At 34.5% G+C, this 20820-nt stretch overlaps 1 protein-coding gene across 12 annotated transcripts in view; it reads left to right on the top strand.

The window, feature by feature from the left end:
• MIA2 (MIA SH3 domain ER export factor 2) overlaps positions 1 to 20820 on the top strand; it is a 108921-nt gene that overhangs the window by 82981 nt on the left and 5120 nt on the right. For all 12 annotated transcript variants that reach the window (XM_019923987.3, XM_019923985.3, XM_073800527.1 and 9 more), the window contains 4 exons: positions 339 to 421; positions 2081 to 2209; positions 5419 to 5577; positions 18293 to 18415. In XM_019923987.3, coding sequence (XP_019779546.2) covers positions 339 to 421; positions 2081 to 2209; positions 5419 to 5577; positions 18293 to 18415 — 494 coding nt within the window. The remainder of the gene's footprint in view (positions 1 to 338; positions 422 to 2080; positions 2210 to 5418; positions 5578 to 18292; positions 18416 to 20820) is intronic.

Genomic DNA, 20820 nt, shown 5'->3' with positions numbered 1-20820 from the left:
TAGACTTGAACTGGTTGACCTTGGAGGACCCTTCAAGATCCTTCTAAAATTTGGATTCTGTGATATAATACTCTTTATACTCTGTTTTTGAAGAAACAAAACAATTCCAAGCCTCAACAAAACATCACTATTACTAGGCAAAAAGGAACCTGTTACCCCAAAATAAATAGTGGGGGATATGGAAAGGTATTTTGGTCAGAATAATTTTAAAGGATCTGTTTCTCTCATGTAGATATTGAGATAGTGAAGAGTAGCTTGTACTTAATAGTGGCAGTTTCTTGAAATGTGGGTGCTTTTCTTGGATGAGTAACTTAGAGATGTTTGTTCTTTATTTGCAGGTTAACTGAAACAGAGTTTAAATTTGAACTTTTAGAAAAAGATCCTTACGCACTTGATGTTCCAAATACAGCATTTGGCAGAGGTAGTTTTTTTTTTTTTAATCCCTCATTTAAAATGCATATATTTTTATACATATTGCATATATAGTTTATATTAGTGTGAATTAACACTGCTAATAAATATTTTAGATTTTGGAGCTAAGGTTCTAATCTGAGTTCTCTCATGGTCTCCCAATTTTCTGAGTTTTGTTCTCTCACAATAATGTAAATAATGGCTGCCTCCTTTTCTCAGTGGCATTTGGTAAGATAAAGTATGTTTAGTACCTTGAGCTCCTTGAGAAGCAAAGTGCTTTGTACATAGTAAGGTACTCATTAGTTATTTTTTTGGAGAATGAATAAGGATTGCTTAAATGGAATAGCATTGTGACTGTTTATATATTAACTATTCTTTGGAATTTGCTTGAATTATAAAAATAAGAATTAAAACAACTGGTTTTAAATTATTTAAAAGTATTCATTAAAAAGTTGGGAAAACCTTAATAATATGAGTTTTGATTGCTTTAATTATCCCTAAAAGAAACAGTTCTTTAGAAGATGTATTTAATATTTCTGTCCATTCATTAATGAGTTAGCATCTTTATGATCTCATACTATTCCAAATAGTTAAAATTTTCCCAAATAATTTTGGTTGAATTGGAATTAAGCTTCTAGGGCAGTGAAAACAAACTTATTTTTATATAGGTAGATTCCCCTTTTAATAACTGTTGAAAAGTTATAAAAATCACTTTTGAGAGTCCAGTTTCATTAAAATGAAAGTATTTCTACATTAAAAAATAGAAGATTGTTATGGATTTCAAATAGGAACAAAATCTGGAGTGGGGGGAATTATTCAGAAGGAATTTTTATCTGAATCTAAAGCAAAAAAGTCTCAGGGTAAATAATGCTTTGATCTTTTGTTGTAACTATATTTGAATATTATATAAGCTACATAATAAAATTTAACATGTTTGGAAAAGTGTTACTTTGGTGGCATTTAAGTTTGTTTGTTTTTTGATGTTGTTGATTTTTGATCTTTGAAAGTATAACCATTATTTGAGAATGGTGAAGTTTGTAAAATGATAAGGCTCTTCTTGGTTATATGGTTTATAGATAAAGTGATTTATTTAATGAATTATTTTATGTAAACTGAATTTTCACTGGTGATGAATCAAAAGTAATTTCTGATGTTTCAGAGTATTTTGTGGGTTTTTTTTTCCTACTTTTCAAAATGTGAGCTTTTCTCAAGTAATTCATGGCCCAACACAGCCTATCTGGGACTGGCCCTGATTTAAACAGAGCCCTTCCATGTTACAACCTTCACCAGCTTAAATATCTGGAAACATACTGCCATTAAAAACAAAACAAAACCAAACAAACTTCATGCCCCTGAAGTCCTCTTACTACTGTAAAATATGATGTCCTTTGCTTAATATTGTATGGTTATTCAAGTGTATTAGTTACCAAGGAGATGATGTTTTTATTGACTGAAGTGTCCATTTGGTAGATAGACTTTAAAAACAGAGGGTTCAATATTTAATTCTATCCCATATCAGCAAAACCCAAGGCATGGTTAGTATTTAAGACAGGGATTAAACTTAAATTGGCAATAGAATGACCCGAAGGTAATTGTTGAAATGGGATTCTAATCTGTAGTGTAGGTAATTGAAACTATGAATTTAAATATGCTGTTTTAATTATTCCAGAGCATTCCCCATATGGTCCCTCACCATTGGGTCGACCTTCACCTGAAATGAGAGCTTTTCTCTCCCCTCCAACTTTGTTGGAGGGTCCACTCAGACTCTCACCTTTGCTTCCAGGGGGAGGAGGAAGAGGTATATTGTTTAAACATCTTTATTACTCTAGATTTCTTCCTTACTTTATATTTTCATCTCAACTTATCTTTAAAATGATCTTTAAAATAAACCTTTGCAAAATACAGGCATTCCTTGCACTTATTCTGGGTTACTTTTGTTTGGAAAAGGAGCTCTGTGACATCTAATTTGAATATATTTTTCCCTTAGAAACACTGTTATAATGGATTACATTTTGTTCAAGGACTTGATATATATCTTTTAAAATCATATTTTAACTTCTTAAAAACTGTATTATACTATATATCACTTTATAAAGGATACATAAAATTGAATTTTAATGAAACATTATTGGAATATAGAATATTAAAAATCTTTTTTACCTTATTATCATGATCTTTTTCATGGTAGAAAATCAACAAGTGAAAGATCCTTTTTTTTTAAAAAAAAACAAAAAACAAGGAATTCAGAAGTGCTCTCTTGAAGGCAGAGTTTTGATGGGAACCTAAAAGAGACCTAAATCATTTGTTAATACTTTGAGAAACTGACCCCAAATTGTCTGCTTTGTTACCTTCTTATGTGTTTTTGAGAATTTCCAGAGCCACTTCAAGCATTAGCTATTGATCTTTCTGCATTTACCTCATCAGCGCTTACCCTGATGTTACCTGTATATCTGGAGTTTTACTCTTTTGATCTCTCAACTATATTTTGTTTACTTTGTCAAGTTACTTTAAAATTTTCCCTTGAGTTGTAGCAAAATTCAAACCTATGTATTCCAAAATCAAGAGTCTTAGGTTTTTAGCACCAAATCTGTGTTTATATCATGTCATATTATATACACCAACATAAATGTAATTGAAACCAGTCACATGAAATAGCACTACCCTTACTATTTTTGATGCTTTCTGGTATTTTCTATTCAGTTCTATTCCATTTCATTAAAAAAGAATGCTAGTTAAGATTAAGTTAATTTCATGTACCACAATGGGTGTAGCCAGCAGTCTGAAAAACAGTGCCCTAGAAATAAGGGTATATAATTGGCAAAACTGCAAATGTGAATCACTGGAGGTTGAATGACATAAGTCAAGGATTGCTTGTAGTCAACTGAATATTTGGAATAACAGTAAAAATTACCTTTGATTTCTCCTCTCCTATTTAAATTACTTTCCTTTCTTTTTAAATTACTTTCAAGATACAGTGTGGTTAGCATTTGCAAGTGTGTTTTACTATTCATTAGAAAAGCTACAGAAGTTTTAGGTAAGTTATCAGCAGGTCTTAAAAAGAGTTGTTTTGAACTAAAAATTTCTGTGACCCACCAGAGAAGAATGACCTTTCCTTTCCTTCCTCTTGTTATCATTTTTTTTTTTGAAAGTTTGGATGAGATAGATGTTTGAATAAGGTTGAGTATAGGAAAATAATTTCTTTTTAGAGTAAATTGTATGTAACTTTTGGACTGAATGAAAAATCTTAACCTTTAGCGTTTTCATGTTTGCAGTTTTTCACCTGGTAGTCACTTGGCCTGTACTTTGTTCTCTGGAAGTAAACAATCAGGAGAAAGCCTTTGAATGTCTCCTTTAAAGATCTGTCCTTCACTCTAGACAAACAGCCTAATGGACTCTCGCACATGTCTCATTGATTTAATTTTCTGCTTTCCCAGCCTTTTTCTTCTAATGAACTGATTAGAAAGATGAACATGCTAGAAGGACTAAGGAAAAGTTGACGTTCTGATATAAAAGTCAGTTGGCCTCCTGACTCTACAAAAGGGAGTAGATAGGACAATTTTAAAGATTACTACATATTAAAAAAAAATGGTTATACTTACTTGTACAAGTTACCATGAAAAGGTCATATTAGTTTTAGTCTCTTTTTTTTTTTAAGATTTATATTTTATTTATTTTTTACATCTTTATTGGAATATAATTGCTTTACAGTGGTGTGTTAGTTTCTGCTTTAGTCTCTTCTTTTAAAGGAGGTACTGAAATGTGGGAAGCATTGTAGAAAGATTTCTATTAAAACAATTTTTTTAAAACTGTTTTTTGAACTCATTGCCCCCTCAATGACAGATGAAGTATTAATTTATTTTGTTATTTAATGTTAAAAATTTTTTAATATTTTTCATTTTAATTGAATATGGGTTATTAATTGAGGTACCATTCTTTCTGTGATCATAGGAAAGGAACTTTAAAATGATTCTCCTTCTTTATAAATGTTAGCATGTCAGTTTTTCTTATCCAAATGAGTGTTACCTTGTTCAAACTGTTTATTTCGACAGTGCTGTTGTTTTTGAAACTCTTGTTTTAGACTCGCCTTCAGAGTTGTGAGCTGTCTTTGAAGGTGAATTTGATATTTAGAAATTGCTAGAAGCCATTTAAAGCCAAATTTATTTGGCAGATATAAAGTTTGTAATCAGACTGGTTAAAATCATTTTGGGGCAGAAGTAGAGAGTCATGCTACAACATTAAGATCCAATTTTTTGAGTGGCTCTTAAGTTAATCTGAGTACATTTCTAAAAGAGTTGTTCTAAAAAAATACTTCGAGGGCTTCCCTGGTGGTGCAGTGGTTGAGAATCCGCCTGCCTATGCAGGGGACGCGGGTTCGTGCCCCGGTCCGGGAGGATCCCACATGCTGCAGAACGGTTGGGCCCGTGAGCCATGGCCGCTGAGCTTGTGCGTCCGGAGCCTGTGCTCTGCAGCGGGAGAGGCCACAACAGTGAGAGGCCCGCGTACCGCAAAAAAAAAAAAAAAAAAAAAAACCTCGAGTCATTTCAGAAATATTGAAATAGGTATATTAGCCTCTAAGATGACTGTTTTAAAGGCATCATGTGCTTTTTGACTATTGGCATATTAGTTTAAGCAACAAAAACCTGATTTTGTAATTATTATATCTGGTATAGACATCTCTTGCTTTGCAATTTACTTTCTACCCTTATTTTTCAGACTTAGTGGTTATAATTTTCAATTTAACCACCGATTTTATGTGTAAATAATGATGGTGATAACATTTAGAAATATTTTATAGGCAAGTGTTTGCTTATGTACATGACAATTATTTTTTCCTTTTTGTCTTAGAAATGGCTTTGGTAGGATAGAGTTACAGTTTAATGTGTCTTAGGGAAACTTTGTTGGAATCTGATTGTTTTTCCGTTTTAAAAAGGTCTGGATTTTATTTGATGGTGGATCTTGTAATACTTTTTTAGATAAAACATAGTTGTATTTTTCTTCTTTAATTAGGCTCAAGAGGCCCAGGGAATCCTCTGGACCATCAGATTACCAATGAAAGAGGAGAATCAAGCTCTGATAGGTTAACTGATCCTCATAGAGCATCATCTGACACTGGGTCCCTTTCACCTCCCTGGGAACAAGATCGTAGGATGATGATTCCTCCATCAGGTATGGAAAGAGTATGTTAGTATGTTTATTTGAAAGGCAAGCAGTATGTGCAACATACAGGAATGGAAGAAAAGAAGAGAACGTGTGTGCCCTGTCTTAAGAAAAGCCATGATATATATTAGAAAACAACAATACACACATTTCCAAATAGAATAATTAGGGATAATTGTTCACATCACAGAAGGCTGTCCTCTCTGCACCCCCCCCGCCCCCCCGCCGCCCCATGGAATGTCTTTATTGTTTTTGTTGCTCATAGAAGTGATACATGTTTATATTTATGTTAGAAAATCCAAACAATGGAGAAATGTATAATTAGGAAAGTGAAAAAAATCCCCCTCATCATCTTAAGCATGCCCTTCCCAGAATTTAGTTTTATATCTTTTAGGGAGTTCCTTTTTGGTATGCATTCATAAACCTAGGTATACCAATTCCTTCATCACTTCTGTGCAGTTATACTATTCACCTTCTTGTAATTGTCTTTTTTTTTTTAATTTTATTTATTTATTTTTGGCTGTGTTGGGTCTTCGTTTCTGTGCGAGGGCTTTCTCTAGTTGCGGCGAGCGGGGGCCACTCTTCACCGCGGTGCACGGGCCTTTCACTGTCATGGCCTCTCTTGTGTGGAGCACGAGCTCCAGACGCGCAGGCTCAGTAGTTGTGGCTCACGGGCCTAGTTGCTCCGCGGCATGTGGGATCTTCCCAGACCAGGGCTCGAACCCATGTCCCCTGTGTAGACAGGCAGATTGTCAACCACTGCGCCACCAGGGAAGCCTGTAATTGTCTTTTTACCTTGAACAGTATATCTTAGATTAATTGCCAAAATAAATATATTTACCAGAAGACTCACAGCAGAACATCCTGAAGTAAGGCAATAACTGCTGTTCTCCTGATAGAACTAAAATCTCCCCTACATTCTCAAGGGATGTATTTTAAATTATTCAGCTTGCTAAACTTTTATTTATGCATAGTGTTTCACGGACAGACACTGTTATGTAAAATGAACTATGCCTGCTTTGTATAAATTAGTTACAATTAAAAAAATATACTAGTTCAGATTGCTTCCTGAGGAGTTGGAGGTAAGAATACTGTGATAAAAAAACCTTTAATTGCAAGAATTAGCCTTTGCTTTGATAGTGTGTATGTTCTATGAAGTGGTACCTCCTTTGGTTTGATATCACTTTCCTCGGCTTGATATCACTCGAATATCAGCTTCATAAAGACAGAGATTTGTGTCACTTTAGTTCACTGCTGTATCTCCAGCACCTAGAACAATGCTGGACCTGTAGTACTTGCCCAGTAAATATTTGTTGAATGAATGAATACCCCAATAATTCACAGAAAGCTGAATATTTTTTCTCATTGTTTTTATATTTAGAAATATATATGCTGTGACTTAAAAACTTAAGAATCTGTTAGCAGGTGGCATAGAACATCCTTTTTTCAAGGACTTTTTCTTGAGTAACTTTCATTTTAAAGTTTAGCTGTGATAAAAATAAAGATTAATAAACTACAGCCCCTTTCTTAAGGAACTTGATTTCAGGATTTTGTTGGATATCATATTTCTGTATATCTTTGTAGAGGACATTCCTTTTGAGAATTTACAAGCTGTCAGTACCAAGAGTCCCTGTCACATGCTCTGCCTACCTCCCCAAGTATTATCCAGTGTAGTGATTCTCAAACTTGGCTTATCATCAGAAATAATCTAGGGAACTTCAAAAAAAAATGCAAATACTTGGGTTTCACCTCATTACACCTTTTTTTTGGGTAAATTTTATTGAAGTATAGTTGATTTACAATGTTGATTTATATTACACCTTCTGAACATGAACTCTGGAGGTAAGCTCTGTATTTCTAAAAAACTCCCTAGGAGGTTCTGAGGATTAGCTAAATTTAAGAACCACTAATCTATTCAGTGCCCTTACTAAATGCAGAAGGGCATTGAGTCCCTGAAGAGATTAGCTAACAATCTTAGGTTAAAACAGCCAGGTGAGGAGCTGAGACTAGAGCTCAAATAGTAGTGACTGTTATCCATAAAATTGGAACAAATTTTACATGTCCTTTAAAAACTGCCTGAAACCTGTAATTTTTCAGACATTTCGGTGTTGTCCCAGGTCTCAGTCTCTTCATTTTGTTTCCAATTTTTTTCCCTTCTTTTTTCAGTTGAATAATTTCTTTTGATCTGTCTTCAAGTTTAGTGACTCTTCCCTCTGTCACTTCCAGTCTGCTGTTAAGCCCATCCAGTACAATTTTATTTTAGATATTGTATTTTTCAGTTCTAGAATTTCCTTTTTTTTTTAAGTTTTGATTTCTTTGCTGAAATTTCTTACTTTTTAAAAATCACTATAAGTATTTTTTTAAACCCCAATATCTGCTTTAAAGTCCTTGTATGGTCATTCTAACATCAAGGTCATCTTGAGGATGGCCTCTATTAATTGTATTTTCCCTTTAAGAATGGGTCACATTTTTCTGTTTCTTTGTATATTAATTTTGGATTGTATTATAGACATTGTGGAGGTTCAGGATTCTACCGTATTTCTCTGAAGACTGTTGTTTGTTTTGTGTTACAAGACAATTAAGTTGGTGAAACTGTAGACTTATTCTCTCCTGTGGTGGGTAGCAGCTCAAATATCAGTTCAGTTTTTAGCCTTTGCTGAGAACTGCTTAAGTTTGCCTCACATGTATGTGGTTCAGGGGCAGCAATAGACTTGGGCAGAAAACTCAGAATTTTAGGTTCCACTTCTCTGGCTCTCATGAGCTCTGTCCTTTGGTTTTTCAAGCCAGAAAGTTCTGTGAATTTTGACTGCTCTGTGCTATAGTTTGACTGTGGTCTGCTTTCAGGCTAAACTATAAAGGAAAACTCACCCCATATGGGTCCCTTCTTTCAAGTTCCCACTCCTTTCCCAAATCTGCCTACTTTTGTTCATGGTCCTGAGTCTTCAGCTATTTATTTCATTATTTTTAAATTTTTTGATTTTTTCCAGTTTTATTGAGATACATAATTGACACACAGCACTGTGTAAGTTTAAGGTGTACCGCACAATGTGTTGCCTTACACACATCGTGAAATGATTACCTACCATAATAAGTTTAGTGACATCCATCATCTCATATAGATACAAAATAAAAGAAAAAAAGTTTGGGAATTCCCTGGCAGTCCAGTGGTTAGGACTCGGTGGTTTCATTCCCGGGGCCTGGGTTTGATCCCTGGTCGGGGAACTAAGATACCACAAGCCCCGTGACTCAGCCAAAAAAAAGGAAAACATTTTTTTTTCCCTTGTGATGGGAACTCTTAGTATTTATTGTCTTAACAGTTTTCCTATGTATCATACAGCAGTGTTAACTACGGTCATCATGTTGTACATTACATCCCTAGTACTTATTTATTTTATGACTGGTGGTTTGTACCTTTTGATCCCCTTCACCCAGTTTCCCTTCTCTCTCCCCCCACCTCTGGTAACCACAAATCGAATCTCTTTTTCTATGAGTTTGGTTTTTGGTTTTTCAGATTCCACATGTAAGTGTGATCATGCAGGATTTGTATTTCACGTAGCATAATGCCCTCAAGGTCCATTCATGTTTTCACATATGGCAAGATTTCCTTCTTTTTTATGGCTGAATAATATTCCATTGTTTGTATGTGTATATACATTTTCTTTATCCATTCATCCATCAATGAATTCTTCGGTTGTTTCCATGTCTTGGCTATTGTAAATAATGCTGCAGTGAATATGGGGATGCAGATATCTTTTCAAGTTAGTGTTTTTGGGTTTTTTTGGGATAAATACCCAGAAGTGGAATTCCTGGATCATATGGTAGTTCTATTTTTAATTTTTTGAGGAACTTTGATACTGTTTTCTATAGTAACTACACTTCAGGTAGTTATTTTTTGTAAATTGTCTGGACTTATTATATGTAGGAGGGTTAGTCTGTTATGAGCTTACTCTGCCATGCTAGAAATGGAACCTGGTATCCATTATTTTCAGAGTCTAACTGAAAATTCAAAATTGTGAGCTTCTGAATCTGCCATGCTAGAAGTGGAACCTGGTATCCATTATTTTCAAAGTCTAACTGAAAATTCAAAATCGTGAGCTTCTGAATTAACGTCTTCATAGAAGAGATATATATCCATTCGATAGAGAGTGTTTCCAAATAATGTAGCTGATCCATTTGGTTTAACACAGGGGCACCTGTGCCAGTGCTAATCTTAATGAAATAGGATAACTCTACAGAAAGAGCAAAGGAATTTTAGAGACTGTCCTATACTTTACGAATGAGTGGGGTTAAATGACTCCAAAGATTCTACTTGAATTGGAGCAATGCTGATAAATGTATTTAGCTATTAGCCCTGTTTTCACCTAGAGTAAAATTATAAAAATATTCTGTGTTTGCCCTCAGTACATCCCTATTTCATCTAAATAGTCACTGAACAGGTTTCTGGGTTGATTCTTTTATTTTGTATTACTCTTAGCTAATTGGTAAATTAGAACACTGAATAAGGAAGGAGGAGACCTAGGTTTTTATCATAACACTGATATTAATTTTTTGTATAATCTTGAGTTTTTCATTTTACCTGTCACTGTTTTCTCAGCTCTAAAATGTGGACTTGCATAAAATAAGAGATGGCAATAATCTAATCTCCCCCTACGTACATTTTATATTATGTTGAATTATCAGGACTCATGAAGAGTCCTGCTTTCTAGTAATAATTGTGTCTTTAAGATTTTTCTTAAATTTTAAAATATTTTAGTTTAAAACACTTGTGTTAAAAAATAATGACAACGAGAATAACTAAATTTCTGAATGATGTGGCCTCCGTAGTTGTTTCAGATTTTCTGTAATTTAGTCCTATTAAGCATACTTTGTAAAATTCATATATTCCCTTAACATGTTAGTACCTGGCCAAAATTAAAAAAAAATTTCTTTACTTAAGATGAGTAAGCAGAAATAATTTTAAATGATTCTATAATTCCAAGGAATCATTTGTTTTTGCACTGTTAAATACTTCGGGGTGGGGGGAATGTTCTTACCTTATATAGTCAAAAAAGATATACTCTAACTTGTCTTTTTCCTGTATATTATATTTCAGATATTTTTATTACTTAGAAGTTTTGTTAACAGTATAGATCTAGTTTCTTCAAGTAATCAACATTTTATTTTCACTATTTTTAGCTGCAAATCAATCTTTTAATAGACCAATATAGGTTTTAATCATCTTTTCTTCCAGAATTCTGCAGTGTAATGTATATGTTCATCTAACATTCTTTTATGTGTTTATAATTTAGAGTGCATGTTGTAGAGCAAGAATGGTTCAGCTGAAAAAGTATTTGGACTGGAAATTAAGAAATTTGGTTTCTAATCTTCACTCTTTTTAATCGTTTTATGTGTTTTGAAACTTGTTTTATCTCTTTGGACCTCAGTCCTTATATACAGTGAGAGAGATGAACTGAGTGAGCTGTGTAATCTGTTTATCTGAGTAGTAGAAAATATAGTTAGGTAGGGCTTCCCTGGTGGCACAGTGGTTGAGAGTCCGCCTGCCGATGCAGGGGACACGGGTTCGTGCCCCGGTCTGGGAAGATCCCACATGCCGCGGAGCGGCTAGGCCTGTGAGCCATGGCCGCTGAGCCTGCGCGTGCTCTGCAACGGGAGAGGCCACAATGGTGAGAGGCCCGCGTACCGAAAAAAAAAAAAAAAAAAAAAGAAAATTTAGTTAGGTATTAATGGTTAATGCTGAATTTGTTAGATAATGTTCAATCTAGTTGGTAGACCAAATAGCGTATTGTAATATACAATGTTAGTAAAACCAAAGACTATTTACACATTCTTTTCTAAACCTAATTGATGAACATACCTTTTTCAGTTCTTAAAAACTTCTTATTGGGAGAGTTCCTGTTCTAGGTCAAGCTACAATTTAATCAAATTGGTAAATGTTGACACCAGTAAGCAGTGATAAGTTATGTTAATACCTAGAGCAACCACCAAAAAAATCCTCAAAAATCATCAGATAAATCATCATCAGAATAGACATGCTTTTCAAGCCCCAAGGGAACATTTCCCAAGATTGATCATATCCTGTGCCATGAAACAAACATTAACAAATTCAAAAGAATTGAAATCATATAGTGTGTTCTCTGACATTGGTGGAATCAAGCTAGAAATGAACTAGAAATGAACTAGAAATGATATATGCAATAATTTGAATAGATCTCAAGGGCATTATGTTGACTAAAAAAAAAAGTCTCAGAAGGTCACATATTATATGATTTCATGTATATAACATCCTTGAAATGACAAAATCATAGAACTAGAAAACAGATTAGTGGATGCCATGAGTTAGGGATGGAAGGGGGAGGAGAGTGGATGTGACTAAAGGGTAGCATGGAGAGATCTTTTTGGTAATGGAATAGTTCTGTATCTTGAGTGTGGTGGTGGTTTCACAAATCTACACGTGATAAAATGGCAAGAACTATACACGTTAGTCATAGGACCAATGTTAGTTTCCTGGTTATTATATTGCTCTATATTTGTGAAAGATGTAAACATTTGGGGAAACTGGGTAAAGGGTATGCAGGAACTTTCTGTATTATTTTTGCAGCTCTCTGGGAATCTTTATTTTAAAATCAAAAGTTAAAAAAAACCCTTCTTATCTGGATACAATACACATATAGTAAAGTGCAGGTGTTTTAAAGCATATTAACCTGATGATTATTTTACAATTTGAGCACACCTATAAACCAGCATTCAGATTAAGGGACAGTTTTCTGATTATTTTTATTCATCTTATGAATTTAGATAGAAATCTTTACAATTAAAGCAGAAAAAAGTTCTTGATAAATAATATAAATAGGTTAATATTCACATATCATAAGTAATCAGAATTAGAATTTTAACAGGAAAATGTTCTGGAAATAACAAGCCCATTATAAATTCTTAATAAATATTGGACTGCAACAAAAATTTAATCAGTGTGACTTACCTTGCTCAGTGTTTCATTCTGTAAGAAGTGGAACTTTATTCTGTGCGGTTCTCATCCTGTTGAAGTTCAGGAGTAGAAAAGCAAACACATGAAAGTGCTTTTTAAAACCTCTCTTTGAATCACAGTAGCTAACATTTGATTGGCAAAGCAAGTCACATGACAGAATTTGGAACCATTGGGCAGGATATATATTCTACCTCTTAAGAACAGGGATACAAGGAAGGGTGAAGAATTGAGGTCATGAATGCAGTCTACCCAGAGGGGTTATACTTTTATAATGTGTTTTCACTTATTATATAACTATCTTTTTAAAAATATATTGGGGTAACATAATTTCTTAGATTTTAAAATTACCTTTTGGAAGAAAGGAATATATGATTTTTCTGTTTAGTTCCACTTAAGTAATTGCCTTGTTTTCTTTGTACTTGCTCTTATTTACAAAGCTGTGCATAGTAAGCAATCTTGAAGAGTAATAATTTAAGCAAGTTTTTAGAAAGTCTTAAAATACGATCTCTTAACTCCCATATTTAGTAGTTACTAATACATTTTAAGAGGCATGCATATCAAAATATTCTTATGCTTTTTATAAACTGTAATTAGTAACTATGTTTCAACAATACTAGTAACAAATAATTCAAATAAGAAAAGTAATGCTAGAATTTAAAGGATAGTTTTTTGACTGTCAGGGTATGAATCTGCAGGATTCTTGGCTTTTAGTCTTTTAACTGATTCTTGAGAATTATATCTACAAATAATATGTAGTGCAGGTATTAATCAGTAATATATTCATGAATCTAACAAGAAAGATAGTAATTGTGTCTAAGTTCATGTAAATACTTTATTTTGTTAGAATTTTAAGTTAAAAAAAAAGTAAGAAAACCACAGATACTTCAATGAAAAAAGTTTCAGTTTTTATCATTTTTTCACCCTTTGGTATTCTTGACCTCTCAGTGCCCCTCTTGATCTTTCAGTACTCTGACTTCAGTGTCCTTCTGTTCCTCTATCTAGCCTCACAGCCTCCTTTTCTAGGAATAGAGAAGTAATAGAGAAGAATGAGAATCTTAATTCTCAGCAGATCTTGTGCTACTTAATGTAGAGAGATATGCATTAAAGGTGAATTATGTCATTTCCCCTCCTTGTACTTTTTTTTTAATAAATAAATTTATTTATTTTTGGCTGCATTGGGTCTTCATTGTTGCATGTGGGCTTTCTCTAGTTGTGCCCAGCGGGGGCTACTGTTCGTTGCAGTGCGTGGCCTTCTCATTGCGGTGGCTTTTCTTGTTGAGGAGCACAGGCTCTAGCCGCATAGGCTTCAGTAGTTGTGGCACGCGGGCTCAGTAGTTGTGGCGTACGGGCTTAGTTGCTCTGCGGCATGTGGTATCTTCCTGGTCCAGGGATTGAACCCGTGTCCCCTGCATTGGCAGGCGGATTCTTAACCACTGCGCCACCAGGGAAGTCCCTGCATCAAGTTTCTTGATATGCAAGATCATTAACTTGGGATAGGAGAGGAGGGGATTGTCAGAGATTTGGAGGGAGAAAAAGGTACAGAGTAGCCATTTAGGAGAGTGAAGCTGCTTAAATGTCAGTGAAATGTGGTATGATTACAGAGCAATGTTGAATATCTACTTGAAGCTTATGGTCCTAGATTTGAAAGAGACTAGCCAATACTATGTTTTAATATAGTTTATAATCATAAAAAATTTAATTTATCATTACAGTTACTTTGGGGTGCTTACTTTGTGCCAGATGTTATGTTAAGTGCTTTATATTAATCATTTGAAGAATCTTAAGAGTGTTATTCCCATTTTACAGATTAAGAAACAAAAACATAGATAATATAGCAAAATACTGTATATCACCTCCCAGAATTTACATATTAATGTTTGTTTCATATATATATATATATATATATGTGTGTGTGTGTGTGTGTGTGTAGCTGTGTGTGTGTGTGTGTGAGAGAGAGAGAGGGAGGGAGAAGGGGAGAGAGAGAATGGGTACATAAAACATAAAAATAAATAGCACACTATATCAGTTGAAGTCTATTCTGTTTCCTTTCCGAAGGTCATTACGTTCCTTCTTTCCCAGAGGCAACCACTCATGAGTTTAATGTGTGTAAAGTTACAGTCTATATATGATTTTTTTAAAAGTATTTTTCTATTTTATCAAGTTTTTATCAGCATATATTCTTGAATTCTTTCCATTTTAATATAAAGTTTATTATTTTAATTGCTGTATAAATAAATATATGAATATACCACAATATATTTATCCAGTCTTATCTAATCTCCTCTGATGAACATATACGGTGTTTCCAGTGTTTCACCATTACTAACAATGCTGCAATTAACACTTTTTGTTTTACACATGTGTTCTTTAGAGATGAGTCCAGTTAATGAAATTGCTGGGAAGTAAGATATGTGTAGTTTCGGTTTTAATAAATGTTGCCCTTTGGCCTCAAGAGTAGTTATGTGTGAAGAATTTGAGAGTAGCTATTTCTTCAATACCTGATGTAAAACTTTTTTGAATATTTCCAGCCACATGAGTTAAAAGTTTTCTCATTTTTCTTCCTTTGATTATTTTTTGTAGTTCTTTTATTATTAGTAAGCTTGAGCCTCTTTTCGTATTTATTGATCATTTGTATTTCCTCCTGTAAATTGCCTGATCCATTTCCCTCTTGCTTAATAGGAATTCTTAGTATCCTTTGGATACTAATCTTTTATATTTTGCAAATATTTTCTTAGTTTATTATTATGTATGTTATTGTTATACATCAAAAAACAAGTTTTCAAATTTTGTTATAGGTAAGTTAATTTATTTTTATGGAATTTTTGTTTTCTTTAAGACTTATCTTTAGATTAAAAATATATTCTCTGTTTTCTTCTAAATATTTAAAATTTTGTTTTGATTTTTAAGCCTTTAGTCTGGATTTTATTTTTGTTTTAATGTTTAGTTGGAGAGTTATTTTTTTCCCCATTGGATAGACAGTTGTTTTAATACTGTATATTGGTATATCAATTTGAAATATCACTTTTATCTTAAATGTCCATATTTGCATAGGTCTGTTTCTTAGACATTTTCTCTGTACCATCGGTCTCTTTATTCCAGAGCCATAACCTGTCCATATCAATGCTTTTATCAACTACTTCCTGGAAATTTTGCTTTCCATTCCTTTTAAATTCCTTAATCATTAGATTAAACTATTTCTTCACATTCTATGTGAAGGTGCTTATTGTACTTGATTAGCAAACAGTATTGAATTAAAAAAAATTCAAACCCTTTATCCATCTTTATAATTCTCTTCTCAACCATGCTGATGTTCTTGTTATGTGATAGACCCCCAAATTATTAAACAGTTACCCAAGGAACTATTGCAATCCAAGACTTGTTTTGGAATGAAAAGAGATGAATAACACTTCTGTTTGAACTAGACATCTTGAATTTTTTTCTGATTTTTAGTTTACGAAATTGCTTCACAATGCACTGTACATTCCTTCCCACTCTTTTATTCATTTTTTCTCTGATTTTTTTCCTTCTCCCATTATTTCTTTTTAATCAGCTCTTTTCTTAGAAGGGTGGTAGGAAACAAAGGTAAAAAGGCAAAAAAGAAGGGAACCATTCATGTCCTTATTTGTATTTTAGTCTTTGATTAGTCATATGCTTTCTACATAGTTTTATCTTATTACATTAAATGTGTGTGTGTGTGTGTGTGTGTGTGTGTGTGTGTGTACATGTACATATACATGTATATGTGTATTTGAATTTGACCAGAATACCATTGTTTACTTGTTCATCCTTCCTTATTTTTCTTTCAGGGCAAGCTTTACCTCCTCTGTGATATCATTTCTGACTCCTCTAATCAGAATTAGATAGGCCATCTCTCATATTATTTGTATGCCCTTTTATTTAAGGCATTAATTTATTTGTTTCTGTCACCATAAGGGCACAGACTGTATCAAAACCAACTTTGTATCACTAATGCCTGGCACATAATAGGAGCTGGTAGATTTAATTATCCCAGAGGAGGGCAATGTGGACATATAATTGATAAAATAGAATACTTGTAGCAAAATTTTGTATTTCTGAGGTTACTGATATTGTGGGGATGTATTTTAGAAGCAAAATAATGATATGGTATCTTGAGAGCTGATTGAGAAAGAGTTGGGAAGTTTTCAGGTTTCCCCATCTTATCCTTATCCCCTTGCCCAGCTCTGCCATTTAATTAATCCCATGTTTAAAGTAGAAAGGGAAAATTCAGTTTAGATCTCAGTGGTTGTTATTGGCCTTTTCTTCCACTGGGCTAATTCATTCAGACCATTGAGACAGCTCTGAAACGGGGAGGAAATGAGCCTTCAAGACTATCTGGATCTTCCTCTTCTAAGTCACATCCCTTGAACCTTGAGAGCTCATTAAATATTCTCTTCATTGACTCTAGTTGTTGCCAGGTGGTATCCTTCGCTTTGTGTGGGAAAGATGTGTCAATAAGGTCCCATGTGGCTGAGTCAGATGACAAGTGACATCCAACATTGTATGGAGTTCACATTATGAACCACAGCCTGAGACAGTCATGGAAGGTAGTTTGAGGCCATCTGTCTGTATCTGTTAGGGTGGGGGAGAGTCACACAGTTTATCCCCTTTGTCCTTTGCCATATTTTTGGAGATTGGCAAATGCCTACTTAATCTATCAAAGTCTACCATCACCTATCGGAGATGAGATAGACTACCTATATTTTTTCAAGAATGATGAGTTCCACAAAGACCCATGAATTATTACCAGTTTGTCATTGTAAATGACAAAGGAGTCTGGCTGTAGAAGCACCTCAGAGTCTGTGCCTAAATTTGTGTCTCTCCAGATATACTTAATCTGAGTATTGTGAACCTTCCATTCCTCTTTTGAGTCAGAGATCTTTCCCTTTAGTCTTGGAGGGATGCTAAATTCCAAAATGTTGAAGTTACTGAAAATTTGATCACTTGATGACCTCAATGATAACTCTTTCTGCTTTGGTGACCATTTCTTTTATCGTTGTCAGTTCTGCTAAATTTCTTGCTATGTTTACAGCATATTCTGTTTTTTCTTTCTTTGCTAGTAGCTAGCTTCTCACAGCCTTTTTTGATATATTGATGTATCTGCTTCCTTCCACTGTTATTAAAATTGAAAGTTAATATATGTAACTAAATTCTATTCATATATTCTAATTTACACATAGTCATGGAATCTATCAAACTCCAGGGTAGCATTTATACTTGTGTTTACTGCAAAAACAAAGTTATTGCCTTTAGTAAAGTGTGTAATTTTCCTAAAATTGTCCACTGTTATCTACCCAGAATATATGTCAGTCTTTTATTTATTTTAAAATTTATTTATTTATTTTTGGCTGCATTGGGTCCTTGTTGCTGCACGCTGGCTTTCTCTAGTTGCGGCGAGTGGGGGCTACTCTTGGTTGCGGTGCGCAGGCTTCTCATTGCTGTGGCTTCTCTTGTTGCAGAGCACGGGCTCTAGGCGTGCAGGCCTCAGTAGTTGTGGCTCACGGGCTTAGTTGCTCCGCGGCACGTGGGATCTTCCCAGACCAGGGCTCAAGCCCGTGTCCCGGGCATTGGCAGGTGGATTCTTAACCATTACACCACCAGGGAAGTCCCTGTGTCAGTCTTTTAGAAAGCAAGAAAAATATCTACATTCATTATATGAAACTTAAGGAAACTCGATTTATTTTTATCGTAATGAAGATATTTTAAAAACGTGTTTTCTAGGCCAACCGTATCCTGATCCAGTTCTTCCTCCACAAAGGCAAGACAGATTTTATTCTAATTCTGGTAGACTTTCTGGACCAGCAGAACTCAGAAGTTTTAATATGCCATCTTTGGATAAAACGGGTAAGAAATACTTGTGTGTATGTGTTTTTTAATAATGGTGGCATACTAAAGAACTGGAAGCTGCATAAAGGACTAATATAATTGTGATCTCTGCTTAGCTCTTAAGGCCACAGTCTCTTTCCTGAGAACTTCCTGGTTTTATGTTTCTTGTTATTTTGTACACATCCATGGCGTCTGCACATATGTTGGTGGTTGGTTTGGGCACCATTGTGATGAGTTTACTATATGAACCCAAGACGGTAAATTTTACTGTGTTCCGTGATTAATTTTCTAGTTTTTCCAGTCCACTGACATATATCCTGTTTAGTAATTAGGGAAATTAGGCTGGCGTGAATGGATATGTTACAGTCTACCAGAAAAATAATTTGAGTGCATACTCTGTTGATGGGTTAATCAATTACCTTGTTTAAACCTTTCATGCTTAGGTAGATTTAAATTTTACTGAGCAATCAACTATTTGTCAGGGGCTCTTTTTCTTAAACCACTTCACAGCAACCCATTGAAGTTGGGAAATATATATATCCAGTGAATCTATTAGAAGTACATAACATTAAGGAAATAAAAAGATTAAAAGTAAGTGGAAAATTAAAATTTATGAGTTGAAGGTTTCTTCAGGAAAGGGTATATATTTTAGGGGAGGCATTTATCCAGTTGAAACATGTATTATTTTAGAAACTCATTCTTCTCTGAATAATAAGGCAAAAAAGCAGACCTGTGGCCTGTTTTTTCTGTTATTATAATTAAGTTAATTATTTCTGATTGTTTGGCTTTTGAAATTGTTTTCCCTCGTTAATTCAAGCTTAATGGAATGAAAGTACATGTATGATTGAACATCTGTTTCTAAACTAATACTATTTAAAATTTTTCACATGTCCATTTTGTTTTGTAATAGAACAGTATCCAATTTAGCAAATAATTTTAAAGTGCTTTCTGTTTGGAAGGTAGCCTGCATGACGTGGTAGATAATATAATTACAGTAAAGTATAGTTTTTAGCTGTAAGAAGCTAATAATTAAATAGGAGAGAAGGACAAATATATATGCTTAACTAATAGTGGTTAGAATAGTAAGTCCTATGAGAGAATATGTTATGTTCACAGAAAGGGAGAGCTCCCATATAGTTGAAGGATAAAGGAAAACTCCATGAAGGAGGTGGCATTTGAGCTGCTTTTGAGGGAATTTGAAAAATTAGTTAAGAGGTAAGGGTCTGTGCTAGTAATAATGAACAGTATAAGCAAAAACAAAAGAGCATGAGTTATTGAAGGAGAATGGCTGTAAAACTGAGCTATTAATCCCCTGATACAAGATCTTAAGAGGGTTAAATGAGTTAATGTGTGTGGAAGTATTTTGTAAATAGAAAAATTTCTATATATGTAATATGTTATTATTGGTTTATCAGTTTATGGTATTTACATGAAGGAGAGTGGTGAGAGATAGGTTGATACATTAACTTAGCACTAGTGCTCAGTAAATGTTTATTGAATGAAATGAATTATCTCATTTAATCTTCACAATGAACCTATAAAGTAGATGCTATTATCCTGATTTTACAGATGAAGAAACCAAAGCTCAAAAAGGTGCTCACGGTCTCAGGTAGGAGGTATTAGAGCCAGGATTTGATCCCATGTCTGTATGACTCCAGAGCCATTGTCTTGATCCCTATACTGAAATGAGAGGGTAGTGGATCAATTTAGTGCATCAACCCTGCCATTGATGCACTAAGTACCTATAGAATGCTTACTGTATGATAGGCACTATGGTAGCTGCTGTATTTCAGTGGTGAATAGGTCAGCATTCCTTATACCTTGAGGTCTAGTAAAGGTCTGTAGGCAGTTGCACTATATAGTGACAAAAGTAATGAGTGCAAAATGTTATGGGAGCATATGGGCCACTAGCCACTAACCCAGATGAGAGTGGTATTTTTGTTTTTTTATAAATTTATTTTATTTTTTGGCTGTGTTGGGTCTTCGCTGCTGCACATGGACTTTTCTCTAGTTGCGCGAGCGGGGGCTACTTTTCGTTGCAGTGTGTGGGCTTCTCATTGTGGTGGCTTCTCGTTACAGAGCATGGGCTTTAGGCATGTGGGCTTCAGTAGTTGTGGCATGTAGGCTCAGTAGTTGTGTCTCACGGGCTCTAGAGCACAGGCTCAGTAGTTGTGGCACACGGGCTTAGTTGCTCCGCGGCATGTGGGATCTTCCCAGACCAGGGATCGAACCCGTGTCTCCTGCATTGGCAGGCGGATTCTCAACCACTGCACCACCAGGGAAGCCCTAGGTGGCGGTATTTTGAATGTGGGATTGTCAAGAAAATCTTTTTGGAGGAAGTGACGTATAAGCTGAGAATTAAAGGAGAAATTAGCTGGGCCAAAGTGATGTTGATAATGTTTTGGGAGGAAAGAATAGCATCT

The sequence above is a fragment of the Tursiops truncatus genome, chromosome 2 (genome assembly GCF_011762595.2).
Source record: "Tursiops truncatus isolate mTurTru1 chromosome 2, mTurTru1.mat.Y, whole genome shotgun sequence".
NCBI lineage: Eukaryota > Metazoa > Chordata > Mammalia > Artiodactyla > Delphinidae > Tursiops > Tursiops truncatus.
This window is presented reverse-complemented; position numbering and strand designations above follow the sequence as displayed.